General features: G+C 45.8%; 2 protein-coding genes across 6 annotated transcripts in view; one reads left to right on the top strand and one right to left on the bottom strand.

The window, feature by feature from the left end:
- Tarbp1 (tRNA guanosine 2 -O-methyltransferase TARBP1) overlaps nt 1-7577 on the top strand; it is a 51958-nt gene extending 44381 nt beyond the window's left edge. For 2 of the 5 annotated variants that reach the window (XR_015644257.1, XR_015644256.1), the window contains exons 26-30: nt 1710-1881; nt 3356-3547; nt 3665-3789; nt 4106-4242; nt 4560-6513. Coding sequence is in view for 1 of the 5 variants with exons in the window: in XM_087596674.1 (XP_087452800.1) it covers nt 1710-1881; nt 3356-3547; nt 3665-3789; nt 4106-4242; nt 4560-4728 (795 nt within the window). In the remaining 4 variants the exon portion in view is untranslated. Of the gene's footprint in view, nt 1-125; nt 218-1709; nt 1882-3355; nt 3548-3664; nt 3790-4105; nt 4243-4559 lie in introns of those variants that run through there. The other 3 variants (XR_015644255.1, XM_087596674.1, XR_015644258.1) reach the window with 3 other exon arrangements.
- On the bottom strand, nt 6433-9035 carry Coa6 (cytochrome c oxidase assembly factor 6). Its single transcript, NM_001401093.1, is given in 2 exon segments — nt 6433-6810; nt 8741-9035. Coding segments are annotated over 2 exon segments (240 nt in total). The 5' UTR covers nt 8885-9035; the 3' UTR covers nt 6433-6714.
- Between the last annotated feature and the right edge of the window lie 7624 nt (nt 9036-16659).

Raw genomic sequence — 16659 nt, 5'->3', positions numbered from 1 at the left:
CTGTTGAAGGCTGTGATAGGCTCATCCTCTGTCCCCTTGACCCCCTGAAGTTGTGAATGTGCTTGCGGTTCACCCCTCAGCAGTGACAACTGGCTAGTCATTCTCACTTTCTATTTCTCTGGCAGTGTCTGGCTTGTAAACACGGAAGGGAGTATTTAACTAAGCAGAAATCAGAACAGATTTCTAAAAGGAAGTGAGTGAGAGAACATGTGTGCAGGTGAGACTCTCTTGTACTGAAGCCTGTTACCAATGCAGTTAGTCCTTTTAGGTTCTGGGTAATGAAATGGATGGCAAATGTTGCTCCATGTTGTTGAAAGTAGCAGAGTGCTTATATAGTTCTAAAAACTGTCAACATACATAGTGCAGTTAAAATAAATGGCATCAGAGTGTTAACTCTTAATTTACATAGAGCACCAGGCATCCTTACACCCTTTTCAACTCCAGCTATGGCACTGTTTGTGCTGTCTACCTAGCTGTGAAGTGAGAGCACCTGACCCAGGTGACTTTTCCTCTGGGGGTCTATATTGGGAGCCTAGCTACACACACACACACACACACACACACACACACACACACGCACGCACGCACATGTACACATATACATACACACATTTATACACATATACAAATGAGCAAATGCTTTGTCGTTCTACCGATATCATTCTTCTCAAGATAAGACATACTAGGATTTTTCACTATCATACGTCGTTGGTGCTCCTCAGTTCCACAGCCCTCTGCTGAGACCTTCCTAAGGGCTCTCGAGCACCCCATCCACTTTGTACCAGGCAGCCCCCAGGCTCTGAGTCTTCTCTCCTTCCCCTTGCTGCTGCCAACCTTCCTTTCAGCTGTTATCTTATCCTTAGCAATACCAGGCAGAGTGGGGGAGCAGCAGTGGGCGTTCCATGCGTATTCTTGGAGTCAGGGAGTTCATGGTCCACCAGATTCTGTCACCAGCCTTAGTGTTCGGAGCTGGGCTCAGGAGGCCCAACTGATAACCGTTATTCTCCAATATGACACCAGTTTAAATTTGCACAAATGTGGCTAGCATGAAGCAAACCATATTTGCCTTAGAACTACCCTGAAACAAATTGTATCTGCCTTTAAACTGCCCTTGAAAACATGTGCATTGGGCGTCATTTCAATTTCAGTTGCCTGTTGCTTGGGGTTTTCTCTCTCACATGCCTTTCCATGGTTGAGAGTTCTTCGAGAGGGAGGAACAGAATGGCGGCCTTGTGGTCTTATAGGCTCCATTTACCCACCTTCACACACACGATGAGCTGAAGCTGACGAAGCCTTCATGGCTCACTCCACATCATACAGTGGGTTACACTGTTGAGCCAGGATACAGGGTTTGGATGTCTGCAGTGGAACTGAGCATGGGATGAGTGGCTGGTGGCCAGGACACTGCCTTTAGGTATATGTTTCTCTTTAGTAACAATGGCCTTTGAATCATGGAGTGCTTGAGAAAGAGCATAGTAGTCACATGTAGTTAGTGCTGGAGAGAGGCCCTGCATGCTCTTTGGGGTCCCTAAGTGACTCTGAATATCCTAGGGTAGAGTGAAGCATACCTACAGAGGTACTGAGGCCTGAGAGCCTGTAAGTTGAGGGTGGCTTGAGAAAAGCACTAGCACTAGTAACACCTGGTTTGGTTTTGTTTTTCTCCTTCTATTTTTTAAGGAAAATAATATAATTCACAACTCTCTTTTCAGACCATATTTTACACGTTCCCACGGCTCTCAGGTGTCACTGAAGAAGAGTGGATTGCCCTGGAGAAGTTTGCCAACTTCACAGACATCCCTTCCAACGTGGGGTCCCAGTGGTACCTGTCTGGGATTACACTTGGTGAGCTGAGTCCAGGAGACTGGTCCCAGCAGGACCAAGGTAAGGGAGCTCCATTTTACCCTGGTTCACTGGTGCAGGCTCCTGACTGCTGTTCTAGAATGTGTCTCATTGATTTCATGTCATTGACCTGGTTCTCTGCCTCTATTTAGAGGAAGGCAGGAGCACGTGTGGCTTGGCTCTGACCAGGACTTCTAGCTGAATGCTCGCTTTCCAGACAGCGCATCTTTCTGTAACCATGGTAGCTTCCTTTTTAAGTAGGGATTTTAGAATTCATTGTTGGTGGTTTGTTCTAGAAAGGTAAGCTTTCCATAAGGCTAAACGTGAGGTCACATTCTTGCCTCCTCACAACAGAGTAGAGCTCTGGATCCTGGTCCTTTTGGGTCTGGTTAGGCAACCCCCTTTCAGCACGTTCCCCACAGCCTTCCCTCTTCCAGTGCCAAACCAATCAGGCTTCCTTGAAAGCCAGTGGCTCAATGTGTCCGGGGCATCCTCACTCTGCTGGCTCCTCCCTACCACTGTGACTGCTTCACCAAAGCCAGAGTCCTACAGTGTAAGTCAGGGCTTCCCCCTCTCCACACCTGCCTACTCTGTAAATTTTTTTTTTTTTTTTGGTTCTTTTTTTCGGAGCTGGGGACCAAACCCAGGGCCTTGCGCTTCTAGGTAAGCGCTCTACCACTGAGCTAAATCCCCAGCCCCTGTAAATTTCTTTTGCTGGTCTGCTGCTGTTTTTTTTTCCCAACTTCCCAGCCTCTCCCTGCCAGCCCCAACTGTTGCTGTTTAGGCCCTCCGTGTCTCCAGGCAGTACTTAGCTTATTAAAAATGCAGCCCCAAGTGCTGGTGAGATGGCTTGGTGGATACTTACTGCCAAGCCTGAGTACCTGAGTTTGACCCACATGGTAGGAGACAACTAATTCTCACGTGTCACTTGACTTCCATGTGCACACCATGACAAGCATGTCCCCTCACCTCCTAACTTTTGTAAAGCTGCAGGCTTCAGTCACACCTCATGGTTTAATTTATTGTGTCTGGGTACAGTTCTATGAAAAGCAGAGATGGTTCAGTCTTTGGACAGATCACCTTGAATCTATTCATCCATTCGAAGGGGATTCACTGTGGGTATCCTATGTGCTAGACATGGACAAGTTCCTTCTCACGGCTTGTGTTCTTTAACAGCAGACAGCTGCACACAGATCATACAGTGGCAGCAAAACCCCAGTAGATCCAGCCCAGTGGAGAGCGCACCAAGGGCTGAGAGGCCCTTGTGAGGACATGACGTTGAGTACAGACTGCAGCTAACTGGTTGCATTCTTAGCATCCACATGAGGTGGCTCCCAACCACAGGGTATTCAATGTCCTCTTCTGGTCTTCCAGGGCACTGCATACACGTGGTGCATATACATACAATCAGGCTGTATACATGTGTTAACAAGAAAAGAATATTTAAAAATACATCTGAAGATGCAAAGAGAATTGACTTGGGCAGTTACCTAGAGGCACTATTATTTCTTCTCAGGTTCTACTCTGGGTGAAGCAGACAGCCAATCAGAGTGGGCTGATGTCCAGAAAAAAATCATCCCGTGGGGACACAGTGCTCTGGATTCAGACCTGGAGCTTGAGTTTCAGGACCGGGCTGCCAAGCTGGGAAAGTCCATTAGCAGACTGATCGTTGTGGCCTCACTCATCGACAAGCCAACCAACCTAGGAGGTAAAGCATTTACCCTCTGTGGCTGTCTGTTCCACACACAGTCCTCAGAGGAAAGGCTGGGCGCCGTGAACCTGTGACATGCTGGAGACAGTCTTTGTAACGGGTCACTCTCTACAGGGCTGTGCAGGACCTGTGAGGTGTTCGGGGCTGCCGTACTTGTCGTCGGTAGTCTTCAGTGTGTCAGTGACAGACAGTTCCAGCACCTCAGTGTCTCTGCAGAGCAGTGGCTTCCTCTGGTGGAGGTAGGTGTGAAGTCGCTTATTAGACTCTGTATTTGTGAAAATGTTTCAGCACGGTGTCTTTGTGCCAGTTTCTCAGTGTAATCCTTTTTAGTCCTGAGTTCCATGAGGTTTGGTCTGTGACCTGCAGTGGTGTGGTAGTTCCCTTAGCTACCCCTCAGCAGTCTGTGCTGTGGAGGGAATCTTCCTGATGCCGTCTGGTGTCCTGCTTTTCATCCAAAGTCCTTTTGACAGGTCCGGTTTGAGTTTTAATGCTCTGTCTGCTTTCTCATTTCACAATGGAATGATTTCATATTCTGTTCTTAAAACTGCCCTGAAGGTCAGGCCATCCCAGTTAGTGGATTATCTGCAGCAGAAAAAGGCGGAAGGCTACACTGTCATTGGTGTGGAGCAGACAGCACAAAGCTCAGACTTGGCCCAGTACCGCTTCCCTGAGAAGTCACTGCTGCTGTTGGGGTGAGCCGATTCCCTGGTTCATGTCTCTTCTTTAGACTGTTTCATGATGTACCCAGGTTCCTGTCACACAGCTTCTGTGAGCTTATAACATTGATGGGGACCCCCTGGTTTTCCTTTTTCTCACCTGGCTGTTTACTAGTAAACACGACATTGGCCTGTCTTTGTCATCCCCTTACTTACTGGAACCCAGGTTGGCTTCACTTGTTTATCTGTCTCCAATAGTAACATTCAGGACTCCTAAAAAAAAAAAAAATAGTAAAAGGTACTTCCCTGTATGACAGGGAAACTAAGTCGTCTTAACTATTTTTCTTCTTCAGAAACGAGCGGGAAGGAATCCCAGTCAACCTGATCCAGCAGCTGGATGTGTGTGTGGAGATTCCTCAGCAGGGCATCATCCGCTCACTAAATGTGCACGTGAGCGGGGCTCTGCTGATCTGGGAGTACACCAGACAGCAGCTGCTCGGGTGTGCAGGGCCACCGTCGTGAAGGCTGGGCCTCACCCTCGATCTCACATGGTGCTATGGATGGTGACTCACAACCATCTGGACTAACGAAATATTCTGAGATGTCCTGGGGTTACCTTCATGTCTCTAACCTTGCACCTCAATGCCAAAACCTTTTCATGTGCCTTAAAGTATATCACTATATATATTGTCCCCTTTTTAGCTAACCTTTTAAAAGTATTTTAAACATTTATGGAGTTTTTTAAAAAGGAATTTTTAAGGTATGTTCTTCCTAGAAACCAGTATTGTTAGGCTGGCATAACTAACGTTGTTGTTTATGAGCACCTATGTCCTTCTGTTTTGAAGCAGCAGCTGAGGCAGAGGGAAGGGTTTGAGAGCCAGCAGCCTTCTCTCCCTGCTGTTAGGTACCTGTGTATTCCTGCTCAGAGAGGAAACACTTATGGCAAGATGTGAATCAGCTCCAATGATGTTCTTTATCCACGGGTCCTAGGCTTCATCACCAAAGCCATGAATTGAGCCCACATTGTTCATTAGGTTTACGTGAGATTTGCCCTATACGACTGTGCTCTGACGGTGGTTGGAAATCTGTCTCTGAGGACTGTAATCATCGAGCCACTCCTGTGAATCCCTACTGAAGCCAAGAACTAACCCAAGCAGGCTTCCTGTTCAGACAGCTGCATTTAATGGTAATCCTTATCATTCCTGCAAGGAATTGCTGTCCCTGGAACCCTTACAGGAATACTGCAATTTCAGAGTCCACTGCCTATTCATTCTCTCCTGAAGCTTTGATCTACAACAGTGTTTCATGACAGGCCACCACACTTCATCTCTACCCCACTTCAGCCAGAAGCCGCTCCAGTGATGAGATGACTGACATTACAGGACTGGCTCCTAACAGGAAGCCCAGAGCATTCCCAGCTCATGCAGGTGTCTGCTTGTGTCGTTGGTTTTTCCATCCATCGCTGGGATACCTCCTCCTGCCACGGGGATCCGGTTTTACGTGACTGAGTGATGCTGCAGCTTTTCCTTCCAGTTCATTTGGTGAGGGTACCTAGGAGTGGGGCTGGTGGGTCAAAGGTCAGCGTGTTTGACTGAAAACCTCTGCAGAGGGCTTTCCCAGTTTACAGTATCACCAAGAGTGACTTGTTCTGCATCCTTGTCATCATTTGGTATTGTCAGATTTTAATTTAAGCCATTCTAACAGGTATCTTGTGACGTATCAGTATGGCATTAATTTCCATTCTAATATTGAATGATAAGGAGGATCTTTTAAGAGATTTGTCTTCTGTCGAATTTTGAGAAATGTACATCACACAATTGGACCACTTTTTAAACAGGAATTTTCTTATTAAGAATCATGAGGTTCTTTTTATTTTTTTCTATTCTGGATTCAAATTCTTCAGGATATCAGTGATTTGTGAGTATTGTCTCCACATTTGTGCGTTACTGTTACACTTTCAGGAGCCCATCCTTAGGCGTTTTCTTAATCATCCTGGAGTAGACCCAGTTTTCCCTTCCCAACCTACATATTTATTTCTCTTTGTCTTACTGAACTAGGTAGCAATCCAGGTATTGTCTGATCACATCTGAAAACAATGTTTTATTATAACCCCTCTATTAGTTTAAGGCTTCTTCCAACTTCACTGTGTGATTTCTGATGCTAACTGCCAGAAGCACGCATAATAACCTATCTTAGTTTATATTTTCTTGATGTGCAACTATATTCGCTTACTATTCAGCTTTTATTCCAAAGGGGGAAAGGAAGATGAACAATGTATTTTTTTATAATAAACTTTTTATATAATAACTTTATGCTTTTTCTTAAAATGGATCTCTCACTAAATTAAAGCAGTCCTTCATAGTTTGAATGATGAGATCTTATGCTTTTTTCCACCATTTTAGTAACTTGTTTACAGAGAACATGATGTGCACTGTGATTCAAGCCCGGGAATCATTTCTGAAAGTCCAGAGGAATAATTACCACTTGTGTGAAAGTCCAGAAAGAGGGCTAGGAATTTTCAGTTGACGGTGAAGACTGGAATTCTCCTGCTTCAAATTTTTCCTTAAATTTTAAGTAGTCTCTTCTTTTGTCAAAATATTTTATCTATTGAGATAAAAAGGTCTGATATTAGAGCAAATTATGCAGCTTAGGCAAGCAAAAAACACAGGTGTAAATGTAACACGTTATTTAGCATCAATGGTATTGAAGGAGATTGTAGTTTGTACTCTGGAATCCTGAGTCAGGGATCCAGTGAGCTCCTAAGAAGCCTGGAGAACCGTGAGTCTATTCCTCATGGCTAGTGTCCCTGTTTAGCGTCCAAACATCCTGGGAACTTATGAAACAGTTTTATGCACCTGTAGACAAGACAAATGTGGGATACCTCACATGTGCATTGTCAAGACTAGAAAATGCTGCTCTTGTTAAAAGCCTTCAGTGTATGTCTTAATGGACCCCCTGCCTGGATACGTCTTTCTTGTTCCCTGAGAAACTCGTTCTCTGGCCTAGCAGGCAGATTTGTTCCTTAAAATTCCATCTGGAAGAATGTAACATCCTCCTGCCCAATATCAAAGGTGCCTTCACAGAGGGGCAGTCCAACCCAAGTGTAGGATTCAAACATAGTTTCTGAACATGATGTTCAATCTTTAACTTCACGGGAAGCGGGACCTCAGTTCAGAGTGGGTGAGAAACTGTGTACAGCTCCACTGAGCCTGTCACAACACTGCTTCATTTGAAGCCTCCTCCTCCCCTTTAAGTCCGTTTGGTTTGATGGCCTCTGCCCGTCTGTTGTGTCTGACAAGGAATTCATAAATCTGCTCCATCTGTCTATTATATAAAGGATATAAGATTAAAAACGTATGATATCCCTCGCATTTTGTGACAAATTATTACTGAGACAGGCATCAATGCCCCCAAGAGACAATTACATTTAAATTAATTACTTAAAGCATTCCATCCCAATTTAAATGGGGCGGGGTGAGCCATATCTTACATTGGATCTTCTACAGGACTGACTTACTGATCGGAACCTGAGTGCCTACGGAGAGAGGCTGCCAGGTCTGTCTTTAGCCCTCTTAATCTCTTGTCCTCCTCTGTAACTGACATAACACCCTGGGGACAGGTGAACCCTTTTGGAATGTTTTAACAGACCACTAGCTCCCACCAACCAGAAGGCTAAGAATACCACCACACAGCAGACTTTCTTCCTTTGCTGTAACAAACTTACGTGGTTTTCCACTCTGTGTTACATTCTATAAGACGGCGTGAAACTTCTGCCATATGGTATTTGGGGAAAACCTCAGTCTCTGTTCCCGAGCCAGTCACTCATATTTGGCTACAAAACAGACTGGCCTTGAAGTGAGAGCGGTATTTTGGTGTTGACAACAACTTGCCCAGAACTCAGCACCTCTTGGGCTGTTTCTCCTTCTGAACCTGTGGATGCACCAGCCACCCAGAGCCCTGGTTCTCTTGTCCCTGCACAGCCACAAACCCACATCTTTCTCAAGGGACCGCTGTACAGCAGAGTACACATGAACTTCCCTCTCCACTACGGTGGCTGCCTCATCCTGGAGAAATGTTTCTCCTCTCATGCATGGCTCCTGCTGCATAAATCTGGATGCAAGACTTTCTTCCAAGGCTGAATAAAAGTCCTAGTGAATGAATCCAAGTGTCTACCTCAGAACATATTCCCATGATCCAACATTTCCTCCCCGCCCTCTCACACAGGTGTCTTTGGACACACCTCTCAGTCTATAGGTGACAGAGGCTGGGACAAGGTGAAGAGAGAAAAGAACTGATACTAAGTGAGCCAGACCGATGAATATGAGGAAACTTGAGGGGAGGGACTGTGAGAAAGACTATGACGCCTGCAGAAGTCATAGCACTGCACCACTATGTCCTCCAGAGTCTGATAGCGCACTGACATTTTCTCCAGTAATATCAACTAATGTGACTTCCAACTCGTGACCTTGCCCCTCAAAACCTACCCTGAGGTGAGGGTGCACACAGGGACGCGTTGCAGCCCCGCGGGACTTACCCACTGCTGGGGGCAGCTGGCCTCGAACGAGCTCCTCAGCTTCTGGCACCGGGCCGCGTCCTCTGCGTTGTCGTCGAGGCAGCGCCAGTACAGGTCGCGCGCGCCCCAGCACGCCTGCCTTTCCTTCATGGACGGGGCTGCCATTCCTGCAGGGGTCACGCGGGGAGCCACGTGACGTGCGACCCGGGGATCAGCCCACGTGGGAGCGCGGTGCGGACTGTGCGTGCTGCACTGTCGCCCTGCAGGTCCACCAACCGTACAGGGAAGCTCACTGCGAAAGTGCCCGCCACGGATTGACTGGTCCTGGCCACCGTCTGCAAATGGGAGGGCGGGACTTCCGTTTGCGTCCTTTTCCCTGGCGGGTAATTTCCGGCCCCGGAGGCGTGGCCCGTGGACGGAAACTAGTGTCTGATTGGTACCGCCCTCTGCCCCATGGGGAAAAACGGTTCGTAATTGTGGTGGCCCAGACTGACTTAGGAGGGACTCAGAGTGGGCGGAGGAGACCGAACCCGCACCATGCTCCCTCCTCTGTGTGTTGAGAAGGAGATCGCTCTCCAGAGACCGCTGACTCTGGGTGACGGTGAAGCTGAGGTTGGCCATGCAGGAGGCTCCCTGTACCTTCCTTTCGGCCATTCTAAGGAAGACTTAAACCAGTCCAGGAGAGCCAGCCGCACACCTCAGCAGCTCCAGTTCACAGCTCTGTAGGTTTTCAGAGTGTGTGCAGTGTGATTCTAAGCACCGCCATATATAGGGGTCTAAGGACCATACCAGCGATGGCTTTACCTTATCAATGTCAGTTTATAAAAAAAGGTAGAGCATTATATAAATATGACTGATGGCTATAAAAAGGATGACAGAGTCTTAGATAAGTTAAGTTGAAAATGCAAATATATTTTATCGATATGGCTGCAATTATGATTGTGTACACAGATAGGAATATCAGGAGCTGGCATGAATAAAATGGGAAATAAAAGCTGTGGTGTTCACAGCCGGACACGGCTCTCTATATCCTTTCCCGACTCAGTGTTCAAGAATTCACTGGTAGCTGGAAACTGACCACCATGCCACACTCACACTGTAAAAAGCAAGCCAGAATTCTGCTTTTTGTCAAGTCAGGAACCAATGTACTAACACACAACTGTATCAAACATTAGGATAGAAAGCCAAGTTGAATCTTTTGGAAAAAAAAAAGCCACAAACATTTGGTGAGAGAAATTAACAACAGTAGCAATTTCAGCAGTGAGGTTTAGCTCTGTAGATGACAAGAAAGAGGATCTTAAAAACGATTGAGAGCAAGTAAAGTTTAGCAAAGTGTACAGATTAACAGAGAGATGAATAATGGTGCTAGTGAGAAATTTAAATGTGTACTGAAAATCTTTCTACAGACAAATTCCAGTGAGTTCCTCCAGGAGGTTCCTCTGGACCTTTACTAATTAGATTTTACCTGTATTCTTGCTACTGTTAATTTGTACTAGTTAGAGAATCTACCGAACTCTGAACTACCAAATTCTTTGGAACTCATTGATTTCAAAGAGAGGAGGAAGGAAGAAGGGAGGGAGAGACAGAGCTAAATGGTGCGATAACTCTTTTATATTTATCACTTAACTAAGGGGTTTTGCTGTAGATGGATTAACATATGTGGTTATGGACAGCATACATTATACCACTGTATGTTCCCCAGTGCCTTTACAATATCACAAAAAAAGTGTCTGTTCCAGATTCTGGTGGATCTGTATAAGGAAGTATGATTTGGGGGCTGAAAAGTAATTTTTAAAAATTTATTATTTTGAATGCATGTGTGTACTGCATGCATGCGACCTTGAAAAGATTTTTTTCTTAGACACAAATTCATCTGCACAAAACCAATCAACATCATAAAATGGATAGAAAAGACAAGTCACAACGCAGACATTCGATACACCTACAAACCGTAAGAAATAGAAACCTCTTTTTAAGGTGCAGTAGGCAGATACAGCACTTTGAGGAAATGAGCAATACATGCAGATACTGACATCCTCACTGTAACCACGGCAGTACATGCAGATATTGACATCCTCACTGTAACCATGGCAGTACATGCAGACACTGACGCCCTCACTGTAACCACAGCAGTACATGCAGACACTGACATCCTCACTGTAACCACAGCAATATATGCAGATACTGACGTCCTCACTGTAACCACGGCAGTATCTGCAGATACTGACATCTACACTGATCCTGAAACCGAGGATCACAGTACAGCACCCTTAGGCACTGGTCAGACCAAGCACCACTTTAATAAAAGTCTGACAGTAATGGGCCTGAGTTCAGTATCCAGAACTCAAATGAAAAAAAAGGAAGGTGTGGTGGTGGTGGGAATATGTCTTTAATCCCAGTGCTGAAGAGGTGGAACTCACTATGTTGACCCTGCTGGCCGTGAGCTCACAGAGATCCACCTGTCTCTGCCTCCTAAGTGCTGGGTGATTTTGTGAGATCTTGAGCTTTCTGTAAACTACAGTATTAAGGATAAATACATACGTAGCAAAACCATAAAGGGCAGCAAAGATTATTACAACTGTTTCTAGGGCAAGGAGAGATGTGATCAGGAAGGGCACACAGAGACTGAATGTGACGACTTTGGGTTCTGCTCCTGGACCTGGACATTTTTTGTTTGTTTTGCGTGAATGTGTGTGCCCAGTTTTTTGTTTTTTGTTTTTTGTTGGTTCTTTTTTTCGGAGCTGGGGACCGGTGTGCCCAGTTTTTAACAGAACAAGTAGCTGGCCCAAGAGAGGTGATCATCATTAGAATTGATCTACAGACAGATAATATCGGCCATTATATAGAGAGCTTGATTTCTAAATTTTAATGTGTTTATCATTTTACATGTTCTTTCTGGCCAAGTCAGTGCAGGAGAGTCCTGGCCAACGTCATAGGCCCAAGAGAGGTTATTACTGTTGGGATTGGTCTACAGGAAGATAATTATGACCATCCTATAAAATATGATAATTGAATTTTTTTTTAGATTTATTCATTTATTATATATAAGTACACTGTAGCTGTCTTCAGATACACCAGAAGAGGGCATCGGATCTCTTTACAGATGGTTGTGAGCCACCATGTGGTTGCTGGGAATTGAACTCAGGACCCCTGGAAGAGCAGTCGGGTGCTCTTAACCGCTGAGCCATCTCTCCAGCCCGATAATTGAATTTTAATGTGTTTACCGTCTTATCGGTTCTTCCTTGCCAACAGTCCATAGTGTCTAGTGCTAAATACCACTTAAGCAGCCACACAGTCCTTCCTTGCCTGTGATAGGGCTGTGGCAGAGAGGAGACATACTACCAAAGTGAGTGAACTGCAGTTGGGTACCTGCTTTGTCCCCCAGGTGATTCAACCACCAGGAAGGAATCTGGAGATCCGAGTGAACAGCGGCAACGCCAATGCTCACACTATCAAAATGGTGCAGACAACGGGGCCAGTAAAAGAATGTTAGTGCCACAAGAGGGTGTCAGGTGTGCTGTCTCCCAGCCCGGGTGTGCAATGGGGGGCCAGTAAAGAGAGGTCAGGGGAAAGGCTGGAAGGCAGGCTGTGCTGGCAGTCCCAGCCACAAGAAATTGTGCGAGTCACCCAGTCCGAACTGAGTGGATCCCCAAACGCCTGGTGGGCAGGGCAGGACAGACTCAGTCGTACTGAAAACAAGGGTGTTGTTTTTCTGTCGCTGCCCACAGACTTTTATTTATACTCTGTTTTTTCAAAGCAGTTATCAGAGACACCTACTCAGGAACACAAATGGGGCAGATTCCTTTGACTCCAGTGTTGCCACACACCCTTCTGAACACCAGGTCCATCTGCCCTGGTGTTTCCCTCTTGTTAACCAGAGATGTGTTGCAAAGTTCCCCCTCCCCTCCCTCTCTCCTTCTCTTTGTCTTCCCCCCTCCCTGTCTTATTTTCCTTGGTGAGTTGATCTAACTTCACAGCTTCAGTTACTATTTCTGTCAGAAAAGCAAAGCAAGACCAGGTTTGGGTTTTAAAAATAAACATTCCTTTTTCAGGTCCCCAGTGGACATCTCCACTATTCTGCTTTTTAAAGGTCCACGCTGGACCTATCTATCCATCCTGCCTTTCATTTATCCCCTCTTATTAAACCGTCATTGACTCTCTCTCCGTCCCTATTACTTCTGTGTATCTAGCATCTGTTGTTGCTGTTTCAACTTTGGTCTCTATGTATCTAGCCAGCTTTAATTGTGCACATACATTGTATTATGTGTATGTTTTTACCCATTCTCTCAGCTAGTCATATGCATAGCTCACATTGTGCTGTTTACTCAAACCCACAGATGTTGGTGGTCTGACGTTATCTGTTGATATTGAGAACAGCTGATGTCTCAGTTAGGGTTTTACTGCCGTGAACAGACTCCATGACCAAGGCAACTCTTGTAAGGACAACATTCAATTGGGGCTGGCTTACAGTTCAGAGATTTAGTCCAATATCATCAAGGCAAGAACATGGCAGCGTCCAGGTAGACATGGTACAGGCAGAGCTGAGAGTTCTACATCTTCATCTGAAGGCTGCTAGTGGAAGACTGACTCCCAGGCAGCTAAGAGTAGGGTCTTAAAGCCCACACCCACAGTGGCACAATTACTCCAACAAGGCCACCATCTGTTCCAACAAGGCAACACCTCCAAATAGTGCCACTCCCTGGGCCAAGCATATACAAACCATCACATTCTACTCCCTGGCCCCCATATGCTTGTCCAAACATAAAAGTCCATGGGGGTCATACCTAAACATTGCATAATGCAAAAATACATTTAGTCCAACTTCAAAAGTTCCCATAGCTTATAGCAGTCTCAACAGTGTTAAAAGTCCAAAGTTGAAAGTAAGTCTCTTCTGAGATTCATCCAGTCACCTAACTGTAATCCCCAGCTGGGCAAACTCCAAACTCTGCATCTCAATGTCTGATATCAAAGCCATCTTCAGATCTTCAACTCCTTTTACATCTTTGTTCACTTTAAGAAACTTCTTCCTCCTGGGCTGGGTTCCACTCTCTGTTAGCAGCTTTCCTCAGCAGGTAGCCCACGGCTCTGACATCTTGGGTTCTCCAAGGCAATATCAATGTTACAGTTTTTTGTTCCAATTTCTGGGATCCACACATGATCTGGCATCCTCCAAAGGGTTTGGGTCACTTCTCCAACCCTGCCCTCTGTAGCACTCTAAGCTCAGGTTGATCCACTCCACTGCTGCTGTTCTTGGTGATCATCCCCGGTACTGGCATCTCCAATACACTGTGGCCTTCTGCTGCAACTAGGCTTCACCAATAGCCTCTCACAGGCTCTCTTCATGGTGCCAAGCCTCTACTTCTTTGCAAGACCCCTTCAGTCCTGGGTTGCCAACTACAACTGAGGCTGAACCTTCACCAGTGGCTTTCCATGGCCTCTCACAGTGCCCAGTTTCAGCTGCTCTTCATGACCTCTTCATGCCTTCAAAACCAGTTCCACCTGGGTGACTCTTACACATCACCAAGTACAGCTGTAGCATGAGGTACAACCATGGCTATCTCTGGAACACAGCTTCTTTGTGCTTTCAGGAAACACTTCCCAGAAGATGTCACCTCAGTGATGCTGGTCTCTTCTTAATCACCACTAATTCCTTAGCTCCAGCATCAATTGTCACAATATTCCCTTTTATTCTGGACTCTAAAGCCAGAGCCACGTGGCCAAAGCTGCTGAGTTCTGCTGCTTGCTGGGGCTGGAACATGACCCCCTTGTTATATTACATTATCACCAGCTTTCTGTTTTCCAACTCCTTCACTGCCTAAGCTTGGCTGTCCTGGAACTTGCTCTGTAGACTTGAGTTTGAACTCAGAGATCTGCATGCTTGTCTCCTAAAGACTGGGATTAAAGGTGTAGTCCACCAAGTCTGGATTTAAATTTTTCTTCACCTAGAACTCCCTTGAATTTAAGAGATCTGCTTGTCTTTACCTCCTGGGATTAAAGGTTTGTACTATAGTGCCTGAACCTAACCTTAGCTGGGTTGGATCTTGCTCCAAGGTCACTACTCCCTCAGTTCAATTTAATCCCCAATACAGGATTGGGTTCCATTTCACTTCCTGGTGTCCCTTTAATCCTGGAACCATATATTTTGTATTTTTCCTTTTTCAGCTTGCTCCTTTTCATTAAAATGCTCTTCCATAAAAGTGAACTTTAGTAACCATACAACAGAATTTACACCAGGCTGTTTTGAGACTTCCTTTTTCAAAGCAATTAATCTAAATCTTTCACCTTAGCCTCAGGCAGATTCTTCAGACAATGGCAAAAAGCAACCACATTTTCCCCCAACACAACACAGAAACCCTCTCTAGGTCACATACTGAAATTCTTCTCCACTGGACCATCTTGGGCCAGACCCAAACAGTTCAAATCACTCTCAGTAACAAAGTCTTTTATATTCCTATTATGATAGTCCATTAAGCCCCACTTAAAGCATTCTACTACTGCTTTCCAAATCCAAAGTTCCACAATCCACATTCTTCCAAACAAAAGCATGGTCAGGCCTATCACAGCAATACCCAGTCCCTGGTATCTACATCTGTCTTAGGGTCTTACTGCTGTCAACAGACACCATGACCAAGGTATTTTTTATAAGGGTAACATTTAATTGGGACTGGCTTAAAGGTTCAGAGGTTCAGTCCAGTATCATCAATGAAACAGCACGGCAGCGTCCAGGCAGATATGATTCAGGAGGAGCTGAGAGTTCTACATCTTTATCTGAAGGCTGTTTGCTAGTAGACTCAATTTCAGACAGCTAAGATGAGGGTCTTAAAGCCACACACATAGTGACACGCCCACTCCAACAAGGCCACACCTACTCCAACAAGGCCACACCCACTCCAAAAGTGCCACTCCCTGGGCCAAGCATATACAAACCATCACAGCTGGTTACAGCACACTTCCTGACTATGTGCTTTACTACTTTTCATATTTATTTCTAGCATTTATTGGTTTGGATATGGTATGAAGGCGCCCACCTAAGGTTCACGTGTTGAATGATCGCTCTCTTATATGATGTTAGGAAGTGGAGATGTGGGGCCTGGTGGAATGCTGCAGGGGTGGGAGGGAGCAGAGGAAGCCCTGAGCAGGTGAAGTCTATGAGTGCTGTTGGGGCGTGGCCAAGTCAAGGACCACAGAGCCTCCGATGGAGGAATGTCAAAGTGTTCCCTCTTGATCTATGTGCATGTGTGGACAGTGTGTGCAGGAAATGTCCACCATAGCCCCCCATCCAGGTATTTATGGCTTAAAAGACTGGGACCCCACCGAGACTCTTCCTGTCTAAACCTGTCCCTTTGATCCAGCTGTGTGCTTGCTTCCCAGTTGACCGAGTGGTGACCTTGCCTCTCTGTAAGCTACAATAAAAAACACACTGAGTTTTCCCCATCTGAGAACCCAGTCCAGCATCCTGTCTGTTTGTGTGTCTGTATGTGCAGCTGTCTGTCATTTCTTCATACCCTCACTGCCCTAGTCAGGTCCAACTCCCTGGAGCCTTGATGGACACAACAGAATGCCATCAGGTCACTTGGTAGGTACGTTGTCCTCTGGAGGGACGAAGGAAGCTCCCATGAGTCCTTGGGTGGTTCTCTCAAGTGAAATCTTAAGAGAGGACAGGGGTTGGGGATTTGGCTCAGTGGTAGAGCACTTGCCTAGGAGGCGCAAGGCCCTGGGTTCCGTCCCCAGCTCCGAAAAAATGAAAAGAAAAAAAAAAAAAAAAGAAGGACAGACCTCTCCCTGTCCTGGCACCACCTCTCACCTGTGATCTTTCCATTCTATCTGCCATGGTGCAGACACACTGGACTTTCAGTCTCCCACACTGTCAGCTAAATAAATGGCTTTCTTTATGAGTTACATTGTATTTAGTTATAACAATGGGAAAAAAGTCTGGTGCA

The sequence above is a fragment of the Rattus norvegicus genome, chromosome 19, assembly GCF_021556685.1.
Source record: "Rattus norvegicus strain SHRSP/BbbUtx chromosome 19, alternate assembly SHRSP_T2T, whole genome shotgun sequence".
Taxonomy (NCBI): domain Eukaryota; kingdom Metazoa; phylum Chordata; class Mammalia; order Rodentia; family Muridae; genus Rattus; species Rattus norvegicus.
This window is presented reverse-complemented; position numbering and strand designations above follow the sequence as displayed.